Below are 17,600 nucleotides of genomic sequence, written 5' to 3'. Positions count from 1 at the left end.
TAAGTAGCACACTTAAAGTCCACACAGCCAGGGAATGGAAGAGCGGGGAACGTGAACCCAAGCGTCCACGCCCCCCGGTCCTGCTCTGCCACCCAGTCCTGAGGTGGGCACGGGGGGTGCTGTGGGAGTGTCCCATCACTGGACTCTGTGCTAGAGGACCAGAATCTTGGGTGTCCCTGATGGACCTGGGCCCCCCCTCAGCCCTGGTGCCCCGTCCCAGCGCCCGACTCACTCTGCCAGCAGCAGTGCCAGTGGCCCAGTGCACGTCGCTGCTGTCCCCACCCCACTCCCAGGCCCACTGTTCCGTCTCCTGCTGCTGCACCAGCTGCTGCCGCCACAGGCCCAGCGCGGCTCTGCAGCTCTGATCCCAGGCCCGGCGGGCAGCCAGCTCTCTCCTGGCCCCTTGGGCTGTGGCCCAGTGGCTCCAGCCAAGGAGGATGCTGGGAAGGGGAGTGTCCACCCTCAGGTGGTCATTGCCACCCTGGGCCAGCCCGGCCCTCCCTTCCCCTCCCCTCAGAAGCAGGGAGGGCTTGGGGTGACTCTTCTCCCTCCATCCATCATGGGGGAGAGTGGGTTGCTGGGGGCTGGGGGCCACACAGTTGATGGGGGGTGGAGCCGAGCCCAGGCCCAGGGACCCAAGACTCAAGAGCCCACACCAGTATTTCTGCCTCCACTCGGTTATAAAGGTAGGGAAACTGAGGCCTGGGGAAGGTCATTTCCCCAAACTCCAAACAGCAGCAGACCTGGGATCCAAGTACTCATCTCAGGCTACAGGGCAGCCTCAGATATGTTGCAGGGAGATATGGACTGTGACCCGGTACCCAAAGGCCAGAGGATAGACTGGGGGAGGGAGGGCTACATTCTGAAGGATCATGGTGAACTGAGTTTCCTTAGAGTTCCAGGGACGCATTAAAAGAGACTGAGGGTCCAAGTGGACCAAGTGGGTGTGGGGCTGATGGATGCCAGGTGTATAGCTTTTTTTTAGTTTGTTTATATTTTTTTCTTGTTTTGTTCTTTTTTGTTTGTTATTTTGGGGTTTTTTTTGTTTGTTTGTTTGTATCTTTACAACCCCTTGTGTCGAGGGCTGACTTTCAATAGATCGCAGCGTGGGAGCTCCTCTGCTAGGTGCATAGCTTTTAAGGACAGAATTCTTAACCCTGCAGCTGCTGGCTTACATTCCTGCTGACATTCCATCAGTGAAGCTGGCCCCTCCTGACCTCCACTGGCTCTCTCACCCATAACCATCAGCCTGGGCTCTGAGTCCCAGCATCCCATCTTGTATAAAAGCAGCACAAGGGCTTCCCTGGTGGCGCAGTGGTTGAGAGTCCGCCTGCCGATGCAGGGGACACGGGTTCGTGCCCCGATCCCGGAAGATCCCACATGCCGCGGAGCGGCTGGGCCCGCGAGCCATGGCCGCGGAGCCTGTGTGTCCGGAGCCTGTGCTCCGCAACGGGAGAGGCCACAGCAGTGAGAGGCCCGCGTACAGCAAAAAAAAAAAAAAAAAAAAAAAAGCAGCACAAGAAGGTCTCACTATAGGGACCTTCTTGCTCCTGATTCAGTGTGATTTAGAGCAAGCTGCTTGACCCCTCTGAGCCTCAGTTTCTCCAGCTGTGTAATAAGGCAAATGGAGGCAGGGGAAAAAGTGGCTCCTTCACTGATTCATTTACGGTATTTGTTCTGTGCCTTCAGCAGCCTGGGCATCTGCAAGACGCTGGGAGACAGTGGTGAGGAGACAGACACGGTTCCCGCCACCAGGGGGCTCCCACTTAGCCAGGAGATGGGTGAGAGGTGGGTCCAGATTCTGGGGAGGGAGACGAGCATTAAACCAACCTCCCCATCAGGTCCAGCCACCTTGGCAGGACTCCGTGTCTGTGCACCTGACCACTCCCTGTCCCCCACAGCTCTCTGCTCAATCACTGACTCTGTCCCTAGGCTACCTCCCCAGGTCCCATGCCTGCTGGGCACCACAGGGTGCCAGGCCCCATGCTGGGGCCACAGAGAGGAGCAGGAGGTGGCCCATTCCCTATGGGACACTCCATCCAGTGCTGAGGACTGCTCACCTTCCCACCCCATGTCCTCCAGGCCCAGCCCCAGGTCACAAACTCACGGACACCTTCTCCGCCCACTGGCGCTGGGAGAGCTGCATCCTCCAGAGCAGTAGTGCCCGGTGGAGGGCCAGCCTCCGGCCGGCTTCCTGCAGGGAGCCCTGGCCTTGTTCCCAGGGCAGCGCCTGGGCCTGGGCCACCCCCCCGCCAGGCCGTGGGCTGTGGCCCCCCCCCCAGGGGCTGAGCTGAGGAGGGCCATGTTCCCTGAGAAGCAGACAAGAGATGAATCAGTGACCACCCTCTGCTCAAAGCCATTGGTGGATGCTGCCTCAGGCCCCTTAGGACCTCTCCCCTTGTGGCTACTGCCCCCTCCCACCACCCCCAAACCCTCCCCACCAGGACACCTGGAAGATCCCATCTTCCTCTGTCACGTTTTGGTCGGTCGGGGGCAGGGGTTGTGCATCCCCCTAAGACCAGGAGCTTCCCAGAAGCAGGGGCTACATCTCTTCCAGGTGGAAGATTGAACAGGCCTCTCGCCTAAAGGAGCTCATGATGGAGGTCAGGATGGGGCCCACCAAAGCCTGCTGCTCCAGGGACCCCTCCGGACCCTCCCAGGCCTGCCAGGCTTCATCCCTGAGAAAACTCCCAATCCCATCACCTCCCACCACGAGAATCCATAAATCAACTGGGCGACTGCAGAAGGAGCTTAAGTGATGCTGTTTGCTGGGGTGGGAGAGAGAGGGAGCCCCTCGGCCCGCCACTCGCTCACCTGCCTCCCGCCAACAAAGGGACAGCTGGGTCACCTTCGCCCCATCTGAGGCCTGGAGCTGCTTCATCTGCACCCACTGCTGCAGGCACATCCTCAGGGTCCCTGCCCGGCGGTTGGCCATGTGGTCCCGGTACCGGGTCCCTTTTTGCACGAACAACTGCCAGGCCCCAAAGCACCTGGAGAGCCAAGAGAACGTGCTGGTGCTCATCGTAATGACTGCAGCTACAGCCTCCTGCCATGTGCCAGACACACCACTGAGGCCTTGGGCAAGCCACTCACCTCTCTGAGCCTCAGCTTTCTTGTCTGTAAAATGGGGCTGCTGTAAGGATGGTGTAGCATGCCATCTGCTCAGCCCACACCGTCACTTCTGGGTGCCCGGATGGCCTCAGCAGCCTCCTACCTGCCCTCCTGCATTCACTGTTGCCCCCGCCCCTCCAGTCAGTGCCTGCACAGTAACCAGAGTGATATTTTTCAAATCTCAAATCAAATTATCTTACTGTCTTGCTAAACTCCACCAGCAGCGGTCCCCTTGCTCTGATGATAAAATTTTGACTCCGCCCCACTGACAGCAAGGCACTCTCTTCATGGTCTGTCCCCCACCCACCATGACACACCTTTCCAACTTCATCTCAAAGCACCCCACCCCCCAACCCCATACTAACAGGGTTCCGACTGGACTGCCGTTCTTTGCATTTCCCATGTTCCTCTCCCTGTCAGAGGTCTTTGCACATGCTGTTCCATTCCCTCTGCCTGGCACTCCTGTCTGCTGTCCCTCCAGCAGTCAGACATGCACCCTTCCCATCTCTGCTGAACCCTGGTCGAAGTCAGCTCCCTTTGTCAAAAGTTCTCATGGAAAACTCTATCGGGGACATCCCTGGTGGTGCAGTAGTTAAGAATCCGCCTGCCAATGCAGGGAACACGGGTTCGATCCCTGGTCCGGGAAGATCCCACATGCCGTGGAGCAACTAAGCCTGCGAGCTGCAACTACTGAGCCCTTGTGCCACAACTACTGAAGCCCACGCGCCTAGAGCCTGTGCTCCACAACAAAGAGAAGCCACTGCAATGAGAAGCCCGCGCACCGCAACAAAGAGTAGCCCTTGCTCGTGGCAGCTAGGGAAAGCCTGCGGGCAGCAACGAAGACCCAACACAGACAATAAATAAATAAATAAATTTATGAAAAAGAAAACTCTATCGGGGGATGCAATCAGCAAAATGCAGACAGTAGGAAACTCTACCTGACAAGCAGCCTGGTTTCTTCAACAGGTAACTTGCAAGGGAACAAACAAACAAAAACAACAGAAGGGAGTCCCTGGATTAAAAAGAGCTTAAGGACTCCTCAACCAATGACAGCATGTGGGCCTTATTTAGATCCCAATACAAACAAACTATAACAACAGGGACTTCCCTGGTGGTCCAGTGGGTAATACTCTATGCTCCTAATGCAGGGGGCCTGGGTTCGATCCCTGGTCGGGGAACTAGATCCCACGTGCATGCCGCAACTAAGAGTCTGCATGCCACAACAAAGATCCCATGTGCCGCAACTAAGACCCAGAGCAGCAAAAATAAATAAATAAATACCAAAACCAAAAAAGAAAACCCAAAAAACTATAACAACATATTTGCTTGTAAAACAATTGGAAATTTGAATGCTGACCAGATATTTGTTGGTATTAAGGAAGTATTCATTCTTTAGGTGTGATCCTGGCATGGTGATTCTGTTGTTAAAAGACACTTTATGTTTTAGAGATGCTACAGAAATATTTACAGATGAAATGGTAGGATGCATGGGATTTGCCTCAAAATTATGTAGTGGGGGAAGTAGCCAGGGTACAGATTAAACAAATTTTCTCAGGAGGTGATTTGTGTAAAACTGGATGATGGGTACACTGAGGTTGATTATCCTATTTTCCCTACTTTTATGTAAGATTAAAATGTCCCATAATAAAATAGTTAACAAGGAAAAAAACAACTTCATGTAGATCTGTGTTTATTCCCTTCACAACACTTAACTTTGGTGGTATTCACACACACACACCCTTTGTGATTGTTAATTTCCTGCCTGTCCCCACACTGGGCCATGGGTTCCATGAGGGCCAGTGACAGTGGGCATTAAGCTTTGCTTATAACTAAATCCCAGCCCCTGGGTGGTGTCTGGCAGGTCTTAGCATCTCAGTAAATGGCACATGTATTCATTTTTTATTTTCATCATTTCAACCCTAGGAGTCAAGAATTGACTTAAAGTGCATCTCCCAGCTGCATCTCACCTTCTGCCTCAGGGGAGGCGGTCCCCATTCCCACTTCCCCCTAACTGCAGAGCCAGGCCCTCTGGCACTGGGTGTCCAGTGGGGACACCCAGGCTGCATCTGCAACAGGAGAGCACCAGGCCTGGTCGGGGGGGCCTCTCCATTCTCTGAGTCCTCAGCATGGCCCTGGAGGCCTCTCCCTGGACCCCCTTCTCCTGCCTGGCCCATTCCTTCTGATGGCACCACAGGAGGAAGACGACAGGGAGGGAAGAGAGGGGGAAGAGAGAGTGAACGGAGGGGAACATCAGGGCCAAGAGGGACCACTGACTCCTGGGACCCCAGGCCGTGTGGCCTCCGGCCAGTCCCTCTCCATCTCTGGGCCTCAGTTTCCCCACGAGTGAGTCATGTCTAAGGACTTGCCAATTCTAACACTCAAGCTTCTGTCTGGCCTGTACCAGCATCCATGGCACACAAATGCAGGATGTGCGCCTTTCATACTGTATGTCTTTGAGCTGGTCACTTCATGTCTCTGTGCCTCAGTTCCCCATCAGTAAAATGGGCACAATGCCTTGCTGAGGTCACCACGAGAGAATCAAATGAGATCTTGTCTGGGAAGTTGCCAGAGTAAATACTCGATAAACACTCATTCACTCACTGAGGACCCCCTGCCCTGCCTGGCTCCGTCTGCCCCATTTCCCAGCGCCCCACATCTTACCAGCCAGCTGTTGCAGAGCCTGCAGGATCTGGACTCCCCTGTCTCCTCCATCTGGCCTCGGCCCAGAACACAACGGAATCGGCTGGCCTCCCGCCTCCTCCCTCCAACTCCTTGGACTGAGAGTAAAATTGCCCAGAGAGAAACTGATGCCCAGGCAGAGGGAGGGCACCTGGTCCCAACCCATCCACCCCAGTCCTGCAGTGCTGTCTGCCTGCAGGAACAAAGGTGTGCTGAGCCACCCCCTGTTCTGTTCCAGACAGTACGTTCTACTCCTGATTATGTAAGTGATTTGGGGGGAGGGTTCTGCTTTTGCTGAATTCTCGTCAATACTATTAGGGTTTTTTACAACACACATGCATTAAAATAAATATTACTTAAATAATTATTTTAAACACATTCGTTTCATTTAAAAATAGGAACAAAAACAATACATCACTGGAATGGAAAATTGAGGAAAAGAAAATCACCACCTTTAATCTCACCACTCCAAAGATGACCATCATTTTAGCATTTTTTGTGTGGGGGGGAATGGGGGATGACATTTATGTATTTATTTGTATTTTTAATAGTGGTAAAATATACATAATATAAAATTTACCATGTTAACCATTTTTTTTAAGGAATACTGATGTGATTATTGTGACTTTCTTTTTTTACTTTTTGAATTTTTTTTATACATCTTTATTGGGGTATAATTGCTTTACAATGTTGTGTTAGTTTCTGTTGTACAACAAAAGTCAATCAGTTATATGTATACATATATCCCCATATCCCCTCCTTCATGAGCCTCCCTCCCACCCTCCCTATCCCACCCCTCCAGGTCATCACAAAGCACCGAGCTGATCCCCCTGTGCTATGCAGCAGCTTCCCACTAGCTATCTATTCTACATTTGGTAGTGTATATATGTCAGTGCCACTCTCTCACTACATCTCAGCCTCCCCTTCCCCCACTGTGTCAAGTCCGTTCTCTACATCTGCGTCTTTATCTCTGCCCTGCCACTAGGTCCATCAGTACCATTTTTCTAGATTTCATATATATGCGTTAGCATACGGTATTTGTTTTTCTCTTTCTAACTTCAACACTCTGTATGACAGACTCTAAATCTATCCACCTCACTACAAGTAACTCAATTTTGTTCCTTTTTGTGGCTGAGTAATATTCCATTGTATACATGTGCCACATCTTCTTTATCCATTCATCTGTCAATGGACATTTAGGTTGCTTCCATGTCCTGGCTATTGTAGATAGATAGCGCTGCAATGAACATTGTGGTACATGACTCTTTTTGAATTACGGTTTTCTCAGGGTATATGCCCAGTAGTGGGATTGCTGGGTTATATGGTAGTTCTATTTTTAGTTTTTTAAGGAACCTCCATACTGTTCTCCATAGTGGCTGCATCAATTTACATTCCCACCAACAGTGCAAGAGTGTTCCCTTTTCTCCACAGCCTCTCCAGCATTTGTTGTTTGTAGATTTTCTGATGATGCCCATTCTAACCCATTTTTAAATTAATTAATTTATTAATTTATTTATTTTTGGCTGCGTTGGGTCTTCGTTGCTGCGCACGGGCTTTCTCTAGTTGCGGTGAGCAGGGGCTACTCTTTGCTGAGGTGCGCGGGCTTCTCGTTGTGGTGGCTTCTGTTGCTGCGGGGCACCTGCTCTAGGCACGCGGGCTTCAGCAGTTGTGGCACTCGGGCTCAGTAGTTGTGGCGCACGGGCTTAGTTGCTCTGCAGCATGTGGGATCCTCCCGGACCAGGGCTTGAACCCGTGTCCCATGCATCGGCAGACAGACTCCCAGCCACTGCGCCACCATGGAAGTCCCCGTCTTAACCATTTTTTTTTTTTTTTTTTTTTTTTTTTGCGGTACGCGGGCCTCTCACTGTTGTGGCCTCTTCCCATTGTGGAGCACAGGCTCCGGACGCGCAGGCTCAGCGGCCATGGCTCACGGGCCCAGCCGCGCTGCGGCATGCAGGATCCTCCCGGACTGGGGCACGAAGCCGTGTCCCCTGCATCGGCAGGCGGACTCCCAACCACTGGGCCGCCAGGGAAGCCCCATCTTAACCATTTTTAAGCGAGCAGTTCAGTGGTATTAAGTAATTCACATTGTTATGCAACATTTTAGTATTTTTGCTTCTGGGTTTTTTTTCTATGCACCGTTTTACGTTCATAGGAAAAAATATTTTAGGTACTATTTTTTTATCCTCTTTTTGTTTTTCATTGAACATTGCCATAACCCTTTTCCTTCTCATTAAAAATTCTATGCAAGGGCTTCCCTGGTGGCGCAGTGGTTGAGAGTCCGCCTGCCGCTGCAGGGGACACGAGTTCGTGCCCTGGTCCAGGAGGATCCCACGTGCTGCGGAGCGGCTGGGCCTGTGAGCCACGGCCGCTGGGTCTGCGCATCCGGAGCCTGTGCTCCACAGCGGGAGAGGCCACAGCGGTGAGAGGCCCGCGTACCGCAAAAAAAAAAAAAAAAATTATATGCAAATACCCATAAACCTACTTCCAGGAAGGGGAATAATATACATAAGGAGGGAGGTGAAACTTTCAAATTAATTGAAATATTTCCATCTATCTCAAATGTTTTTTCAAATCAAACATGCATTACTGTTATGATTAGAAAGAACACCAGTAAAGCTACCGAAACAAAAAATAAAGAAAAAAAGAGTGGGGAGGAACTTTAAAAATCTCAATAAGCATCATACTGAACTGTTGCCAAATGTTTATCACATGGTTAAACTACAATTTTCTCTCTCGCTGTTGGGTATTTAGGCTGTTTCAAAGTTTTCACGAAGTGTAAATAACGCCGTGATGGACATCCTTTTGCACAAATCTTGGTCCACATTTGCTGGTTTTATCCTCATTCTCTTGTGGGGGAGGGGAGACGGGGGACAAGGAGGGAGGGAAGGCCACCAGCACTGCCCAGGTCACACTGACCAACCTGGGGTGTCCCAGACTACCTGCTTCTCCAGGCGGTGTCCACCACTGGCTTCCTTCCTGAGAGGCCTCAGTCCTGGCCTCCCCCGGAGGATGGGGGTCCTGGCCCAGCCTGGATGTGAAGCCGCCCTTGTTTCTGCTGCTGAATCAAGTTTCTCCACTGGGACAAGAGAGAGGGGAAGAGGGACGTTGGCTGTAGCCTCAAATGTACCCTGAGCAGCGGGGGTGGGGGTGGGGCACCAGGAAGGGCGGGGACACAAGTCAGACGTTGTGGTTTTAACCATTAGACTCCCCTGCCTCTTTGGGAATGAATGAATGAGTGAATGAATGAATGGAGAGATAGAGCCGAAGAGGCAGGGTTTTCCTCGGGAGACAAAACCTGGAGCTGGGCCCTCCTAAAGCACTTTTCCCAAGGAGGGAAGAACATAGAAGTTCCCTCCTAGTCCTGGCTGGCAAACCGCTAGTAAAAAATAACAACTGGGACTTCCCTGGCGGTCCAGTGGTTAAGACTCTGCACTTCCACTGCAGGGGGCATGGGTTCTATCCCTGGTTGGGCAACTAGGATCCCGCGTGACACACGGTGCAGCCAAACAGAAACAAAAAGCAAAACAAACAAACAAAAAATAGCAACCACTGAAACAGTAGAGCGCTTGCTATGTGCTAGGCAGGGTTCTGAGTTCCTTATATTTATTAATTTAACCTCACAACAACCCTGAGAGGTATGTACTATTATGATCCCATTTTAAAGCTAAAGAGACTAAGGCACAGAGAGGTTAAGTAACTTGCCCAAACTCACACAGTGAGAAAATGTAGGGAAAAGGAAAGTGGCAGAGACAGGATTTTTTTTTTTTCAGTTTCTGCTTTATAACAAAGTGAATCAGTTATACATATACATCTGTTCCCATATCCCTTCCCTCTTGCGTCTCCCTCCCTCAGAGACAGGATTTGAATTCAGGCAGAGCTCGGTCATGTCTGGGCTGACACTGCTTCCCCCTACTGAGAATCACTCAGGAGGAACAACCTGCGCCCCAGGAGAGCCTCTTCCTCAGACACACGGGCACTTCATCACCTCCCCATGGTCCAACCTGGAGGCCCCTAACCTTTTGGAAGGTCCGAGCCAGCAGTGCCTGCATATGTCGTCCCCATGCCGCCTCCAGCTGGGCCTCCTGGAGCCACAGTGTCCACCGCGGCGCCCGTAGACCCCTGTGCGACAGCTGCCGGCAGCCCAGCGCCATGGCTGCTGCCACTGCCCACCGCATTTGCACCCAGTGCCACCACGCTCCGCTCTGAAACATCTGGATGGCCACTGCCGGCTGGGGACAGACCAGGCTGACCAGGAGATGGGCCTGGTCCCCAGTCCCAGGGAGAGCTGGGGGCTCAGCAGCACCCACGTCACCGTTCCAGCATGGAGGGTGATGCTCCACACTGTGGCAGGAGAGCTGGCTGGACCCCGGGAGAACTTCCCTCTATGGAGGGCTAGCCTTGGGAATCCCAGACAAGAGAGCTCCTGGGGGCAGGGGAATGAATGCAGGACAGCCTCACAGGTTTAGGATTCCCAGGAGCCGCAGTCCCTGCGTTCCTGTCCTTGGGGCCCGGGAGGTTCCCTCCGCCTGAAATTCTGCAAGGATCTGCCATCTGGGCCTTATCTCTGTCAGGCCTGAGCCTGCAGGCAAATGGGAGAGGAGGCGTCCCAGGAGCATGGCCCCGGCTCCCACCCCGGCAGCCCATGACCTCATCGGCCTATCTCAGACTCCAGGCTCACAGTGTTTCCAGCTACGTTCTTGGAAAACAAAGGGACATGACACAGCACTCAGGCCAAGAAGCAAGCAGGACTGGACACCCCCTGCTAAGCCTGCCTGCCCACGGCCTCCCTTTCTGAGGGAGGGTGACACAGGAGTGACAGCCAGCTTGGAACGAGAATTCCTGGGAGGCAGCCCTCCTCCCCCAACCCTGAGTCCCCCAGTTCCCATCCCAGACCCCTCTGGCCTCTACCTGCAGGGCATTCCTCATGGGGCCGTGTCTGGCGGACCGGAAGCCGGCCTCTCTTCTTCCCTGCCGACCTGCTCCCATGGGGTCCTGTCCCCTCCTTCCCGCCCAGGGAGGATGCCCTGGGCTGAACTGGACGAGGCTGAAGAGCAGAGCCTGGCCTCCCTGCTGCCCGCCCCTTGAAGGGGCAGGGGGTCCTCCCTCTGTCCCCTGCCGTATGTAGTCCCTGGGGAGCACTTCTCGCCTTGTCTTACAGGGTGGGCAGGAAGGACCCCTTGCTCAGGGTCAAGGGCAACCCTGGGCAGCATCTCCAAAGTAGTGTCCAGTGATGCAGGCTTGTTGCTTGCCTGCGAGTCTGAGAGACCATCCTGGACCCCCGGTGCTTCTGGGAAACCTGCAGTTTCCCTGAAACCTTGGGAATGTTTCCTCCTCTCATCCCAGGAAGCAAGAACAGGCTGGCTGGGCTGGGGGTGAGCAGGGAATATCTGGCCAGCTCTGGTCCAGGGCTCCTGCCGCACAGGGCCTGGGGGTTCCCGGGATGCCTGGCACCTGAGATGGACCGCCTCACGCTCCAGGCATTGCATGGAGGCCAGCAGCTGGTGAATGGCAGGTTGGGACGGAGCCCAAGTCCGGCTCTGGGCAGGGACAGCCAGGTCCTCTAGGGTGAAGCGTTCCCCCACGAGCCTGGAGGTCCAGCCCCCCCAGGCCACACTGGGATCTGGGGTCCGGCCGTGTGTGCCCTTCGAGTGGGCCCAGGCCTGCAGCAGGCCCAATGTCTGGGCAGGGGGTATTGGTGGACAGCAGCCAGGAACACCTTGGGTGGGAGGCTGGGGAAGAAAGTGGCCCTCGGGGTAGGGGGCTTCCCTCGGGCATCCTGTGCGGCCAGAAGCTTTCCTGATCCCCCAACCAGAGGCGACGTCCCCACTCAGTCACTCTGGTCTCCCTGACGCTCAGGTTGCTCTGCTGGATGGCAAACGCCTGGGCTCTTCTTTGGGGCCTCCCGGCCAGGGGCTGCAAGTTGATCTGCTGTCGGAAGCTTGAGTTGGTCAGCTGGCCAGTCGTGTCCCTCAGGACGAGGCCCAGGCTGGGGCTGGTCAGGTTGCTCTGGACTCGGCAGGGCTCCTGGCACAGAGCTGCCCCCGGGGATGGTGGGGTGGCAGCCCCCCTGCTCTCGGCCTGGCCCACGGGCACCCACTGGCCATGTCTACTGGCCAGGCTCTTCCGGAGTCTCCATTGCTCTAAAAAGAGGACAGACAGTTATGCCCTGGGGGAGAACTTGGTGGTCAGTTCTGGGGAGGGACAGGTGGGGAGGGACAGGGCGCCACACGGGAGGGAGCCCAGGCTCCAGAGGTCTGCGTCAGCTCTGTCATCCCAGGTGGACCAATGGATGCACCCGGGGGTCTTGAGCCAGAGCAGCGACCTGGTGACAGTGCAGGGACTCAGAGCAGGGACAGGGCAGAGACAGGGAGGAGGGCAGAGGGAAGCAGGGAGATAGTTGGGAGGCTGCTGAGGGGTCCCAGGCAAGAGGTGATGGGGCTGGGATGGGGGCAGCAGGGGGGTGGAGAGGAGACAGATCAGGTCTCCTGAGAAGGCCTAGAAGAGGGTGAAGGAAGGAGAAGTGTCACTGATGGCTCCCTGGTGTCCAGCTTGAGCAAAGAGGTGCTGGGGTGAAAGCAAGACTCAACATATCAAACAGCTAAACGTGGGCTGCTCTGGCCCCGAGGGGGTGGCGCTCCCTCCCTGCTGGTCTCCCCAGCCCCCAGGCCATTCTGCAGCTGGGAGACAAGGCCTCTTGGGGGCGGGTGAGATGCCTGGGAGGGTCTGGCAGGTAGTGTGGGCCATGAAAGTTTGTAGATAGGAACTAAAGGTCAGAGAAGTTAAGCACCTTGCCCCACGGTCACACGGCTAGAACACAGAGAAACCGGCACGTAAATAGGAATCTGAATTTGTTCTTGGGATGCTCCCACTCTTTTTTTTTTTTTTTGCAGTACGCGGGCCTCTCACTGCTGTGGCCTCTCCCGTTGCGGAGCACAGGCTCCGGACACGCAGGCTCAGCGGCCATGGCTCACGGGCCCAGCCGCTCCGCGGCATGTGGGATCTTCCCGGACCGGGGCACGAACCTGTGTCCTCCGCATCGGCAGGCGGACTCTCAACCATTGCGCCACCAGGGAAGCCCGCTGTCCCCACTCTTGGCTGCACCAGCTCTGTGGCCTTCTGGAAGCCCCAGGAACCTGAGCAGGGAGGTTCCCAGCCCACCAGCGCTGCCAGAAGACTGACCTGTGAGGGCCCCTTCTCTGCCAGGGGCCCCAGACAGGCCCACTCCTGCGCCCCCCCTCCTCACCTCATGTCCTGACTTCCTGACCCTCCCTCGCGCCCCAGGCTGGAAGACTTTGTCCTGGCCCAGCTGGCCCTGAACAGCTAATCTCTGGAATTAGCAAGGCCCTGGGCTGGGCTGTCTGGGAAAGGGGCGCCTGGCTGCTACCCGAGGGGACCTTGCTCCTGCCACCTCTGACCCAGACCCCCTGAGCCTCTTGCCTGGCCCCAGGGGGGTGGCCAGCCTGGAGGGCACATTCTCCTTGTGGCTGGTGTCAGGGCTCAGCTCCATGGGCTCCAGGGCAAAGCCAGGGTGGCAGTGACCTTGGTCCACACCGCAGCCGGTCCTGTTTGATTAGGGGGACTCTGAGGGGTGAGGATAGGGTGCCTGCCTCCTACCAGCCACGCCCAGCCCTGGTCCCCACTCCCATGCTTCACCAGCATCCCTGGTTGCCCTGAGGTCCAGCCCCGGCTGTCCTGTTCAGGGCCCCTTGGGGTCTCCTCTCCCCAGCCCCTGTACCACCCCTTTCCCTTGTAATTTTCTCGTGTCTTCCGGCACCCACTCCTAACCCTGATGACAGATCCCTGTGGACCCTGCTTCCCGAGCAGCCCTGTCAGGTGAGGGCTCTTTCTCTCAGACCTCTAGGCAGGAGGGGGGGCCCTCTTTGCTTCCAGTCACCGCTTCCCGACCATTCTCCCTCTCTCCTCTCTAAAATGCTCGGTTCGAAGTTCCAGGCAGGCCAGGAAGGAAGCCCTCGTCATTTATTCCTTGATGGTTTCAGCTCCCAGCTCACTGTCACTTTCTGCAGCACACACCTAACTTCTGGGTGGTTTCACCCTGCATGCGGACAATCCCTCCAACTCCTGGTCTGCGAGTCCTTGACCTTCTAACCTCCCACCATCCTGTCCTTCACCCAACCTCAGTCACCTGCTCCCAGGGTCCCCCCAGACTTTGTCATCCTCCAAAACTGCACCCCCTCCCATATGTTCAGCTTCAGAGCCACACCCATCTTTCCAGCTCCCTCCCTCTGTTGCCACATCCTTCCTTCCATGAGACCCAACCCTCTGTCCCTACCACCCTTGGTCCTCCGACCCACCGGACCCACCGTGATGTCTCTCTCGCGCCTCCTGCAGTTTAACCATCCGGCGTTATGACCATCCCCCTTGCACACCCCGGCTCCCTCTCTCTGCCGCTCACGCAGCAAAATCACGACATAGGTTAAAGTGACTAAAGGGAAACCCTACAACTGCACTGGTGGCCTCGCTCTGAAATTACCACCTTCAATCTCAAGCAGGCCCCCAAGGCTGCTGGAGAATCAGACTCTAGTCCCCTCCTCCCCACCCTCTAGAAGCTATTTCACACTTTCTCTGCTATCCTCAAGCCTCCGTTGCCTCTTCTCCTCTCATCCCCTGCAGCAGACCTTGTTCCTATTTCACCCACCAAAGAGGGCCATCAGAAAAGAAGAGCCACAAGGGTCCCTGCTCACCAGCTTCGTGTCCATAGCCTCTCCCACCCCCTCCCCCATCCTGTGTGGTCCCACCCCCCAGCCTGACCCTCCTCTGTGCCCTGGGGGTCATCCCGTCTCCCCTGCCCAAGGCCAGCACCCAGGGCCACCACCAGCCTCCGAGGTCCCATTCTGTGAATCAGGAAAAGAACCCTCGATCCCCACAGCTGACTCAGCCCCCCAAGCCCACCAGGGCACAGAGCGGCGGGGGCGGGACACAGGCTATGATGTGTCCGGGCCCTGTCTCTGCTCCCAAAGTCACTTCCCCCATCGTCAACACTTCCTCTTGCCTGACGGATTCATTCACATCAGCACTTCAACAAGTGGTTATTTTTTTCCATCTTTAAAAACAAAAAGCAAGGGCTTCCCTGGTGGCGCAGTGGTTGGGAACACGCCTGCCAATGCAGGGGACACAGTTTCGAGCCCTGGTCCGGGAAGATCCCACGTGCCGTGGAGCAACTGAGCCCTTGCGCCACAACTACTGAGCCTGCGCTCTGGAGCCCATGAGCCACGGCTACTGAGCCCACGTACCACAACTACTGAAGCCTATGCACCTAGAGTCCGTGCTCCGCAAGAAGAGAGGCCACCGTAATAAGACCGCGCACCGCGGTGAAGAGTGGCCTCTGCTCACTGCAACTAGAGAAAGCACAGCAACGAAGACCCAATGCAACCAAAAATAAATAATAAATAAATTAAAAAAAAAACACACACCAAAAAAAACCCCACTCCTCTCTTGAGCCTCCAGGAAGGACTCAGGCCATTTCTCCCCTTCTCATCACCCCCAAATCCCAATTCCTCCCCCACCTCTATCTCTGCTGACCTCAGTGCAATTGGGCTCCCCTCACCCCAAAGCGCCTTTCCTCCAGGTGATCTCCGCAGTGCCAAGCCTCTGGCTAGTTCCCAGCCTTCGGCTTGTTGCAGAATCTTAGTTCCCCAACCAGGGAGCGAACCCGGGCCCTCGGCAGTGAAAGCGCAGGGTCCTGACCACTGGACCGCTGGGGAAGTCCCAGCCCTCAGTTTTCTTGAGGCAGCAAAGGCGGCAGGACAGTGATCACTCAGCCTCCTCGGAGCCCCTGCCTCCCTGACTCCAGGCTGCCACCTCTCAGTATCCCTCCCTCCCTCCTGCTTGCCCGCTCTTTCCAGCCTCCTCTGCTGGTTCCTGTTCTCCGTGCTCATCCCTGGGACCCCCACTTGCCTGATGCTCGCACCCCAGGTGACCTCAGCTTCAGATGATTCTCACACAGACTCCCATACCGCTCTTCTGGACATCCTGACTCCTCCCTCCCTCCCATCACGTGCAGTCCATCAGCTAATCCCATCTGTTCCACCTTCCAGAGACACCCAGAATCTGCCCCGGCTCACCACCTCATCCTCACCTCCCTGGGTCAAGCCACCCCCTCCTCTTGCCTCCTAACTGGTCTCCCCTCTTCTGCCCTCTGTCCCCACATCCGACAGCCTCCTCCCAACAGAGGGCAGAGTGGCCCTGTGAACACTGAGATCAGGGTGTGTCCTGACTCACCTCAAACACCCGCAAAGACTCCCCAACCCACTCAATCCTCAACCAAGGCTTCGAAGCCCTCTCTCAGAGACCTTATTATTATGTACAAAGTGACGTCGGCACACAGCCTCATCTCTTTGGTTGTGCTTGTCTATGGCTGAACACATTTACCCTCTGGCCTTTAAGGAGGTTGGCTGACCCCTGCTCTATGCTAGCTGCTTCCCACCCTCACCTAACCCACCCTCCCCCTCTCCTCCCTCCCCTTGCTCTCTCTGCTCTGAACACACTAGCCTCCTCACCGTTCTTCCAAAATGCTGTGCATGTTCCCACCTCAGGGCCTTTGCACTTGCTGTCCCCTCCCCCCAGAACCCTCTCGCCCTCTCTCCCTCTTTCCTTCCAATCCTGCTCAAACGTCCCAGGGAGCCCCTCCCTGACCACTCTGCCCACACCCACCCCCACCACTCCCGCCTCTTTTTACCCTGCATGATTTTTCTCCATGACTTATCACCACCTGACAGACTGCAGAAATTTGCTGTTCTCTCTGCAGTGGACTATGAACCACTGTCTCTTTTTCCCCTGCTGTATTCACAGCACATAGAATAAATAGTATGTGGCACACAGTAGGGGCTTAAACATTGTGTTAAAGGAGTGACTGGATCAGGCTAAGCATCATGCAGCCTTTAGGATGCGCCCTGTCATTTAACCTACACCGCAGCCCTAAGAAGTAGGCTGCTCGATTTAGAGATGAGCTTAAAGAGACTACCTGCTATATAAGTACCGCGCGCTAACCGATTGCGCCACTGGGAGGGAGACGCAAGAGGGAAGAGATACGGGAACATATGTATATGTATAACTGATTCACTTTGTTATAAAGCAGAAACTAACACACCATTGTAAAGCAATTATACTCCAATAAAGATGTAAAAAAATAAAATAAAATAAAAAAAGAGACTACCTGCCCAGCCCAAGGCCTTATAGCCGGTCAGCAGTGGCAGAGGGCTACCCCGGGGGGCTAACTCCGCAGCGCATGCTCCTAACCAGGACCGCCCCGAACCCCACCTCTTTCCAAAGATGTGAGACGCTCAATCCGCAGTATCCCTTCCTACCCCTAACTCCCTTCATCCCACGCCTGGGCTCATCGGCCCATCGATCTGCTCAACCCCCACCCTGTCTGCCCCCCGCCACTCCACCCTCATCCTCGTCCAGTTAAGGTGATAAGAGTCTCTCTTCTCTTCCCACCAGGACTCAGTTTTCTGCCCTCCTGGACCTGCCCTCCTGCGCCTCTATCTTCCTCTGGTCCACCTTCACCCAGTCAAATTTGAACCTGGAGGGGATCTCAGGCGGGACGGCTAAGATCCAGGCAGGTGGAGGCGGGGGAGGTGGGGTGGGGACATCAAAGGTCGCGCCTGCCGAGTGCGGAGCTGCCGCATGGAGGGTGCCCCCTGCGCCTCCACGCGATCTGAGAGCTTGGCGGCGCGGGTCTGTGCGCGTGCGCGCTCGGGGATGCGCGTGGCCGGGGGGTGGGTGAAGCTCGCGGTCCTCGGGTTCTGGCCCCACGCGGTGTGCCCGGGGGCAAGGCAGGTGGGCAT

General features: G+C 55.3%; 1 protein-coding gene across 1 annotated transcript in view; it reads right to left on the bottom strand.

Moving 5' to 3' along the window:
* LOC309799065 (uncharacterized protein C1orf167) overlaps window positions 1-17,600 on the bottom strand; it is a gene marked incomplete at both ends in the record, with an annotated part of 23,692 nt that extends 6,092 nt beyond the window's left edge. The window contains 13 exon segments of the mRNA XM_082612093.1: window positions 233-440; window positions 1,883-1,986; window positions 2,108-2,309; window positions 2,583-2,703; window positions 2,815-2,990; window positions 5,123-5,177; window positions 8,791-8,869; window positions 9,810-10,022; window positions 10,770-11,396; window positions 11,398-11,933; window positions 13,231-13,355; window positions 17,279-17,335; window positions 17,422-17,600. Coding sequence (XP_082468219.1) covers window positions 233-440; window positions 1,883-1,986; window positions 2,108-2,309; window positions 2,583-2,703; window positions 2,815-2,990; window positions 5,123-5,177; window positions 8,791-8,869; window positions 9,810-10,022; window positions 10,770-11,396; window positions 11,398-11,933; window positions 13,231-13,355; window positions 17,279-17,335; window positions 17,422-17,600 — 2,682 coding nt within the window.

The sequence above is a fragment of the Mesoplodon mirus genome (assembly GCF_964341445.2).
Source record: "Mesoplodon mirus genome assembly, chromosome: 3".
Taxonomy (NCBI): domain Eukaryota; kingdom Metazoa; phylum Chordata; class Mammalia; order Artiodactyla; family Ziphiidae; genus Mesoplodon; species Mesoplodon mirus.
Note: the sequence above shows the minus strand (reverse complement) of the source record. Positions and strands in the feature narration are given on the sequence as shown.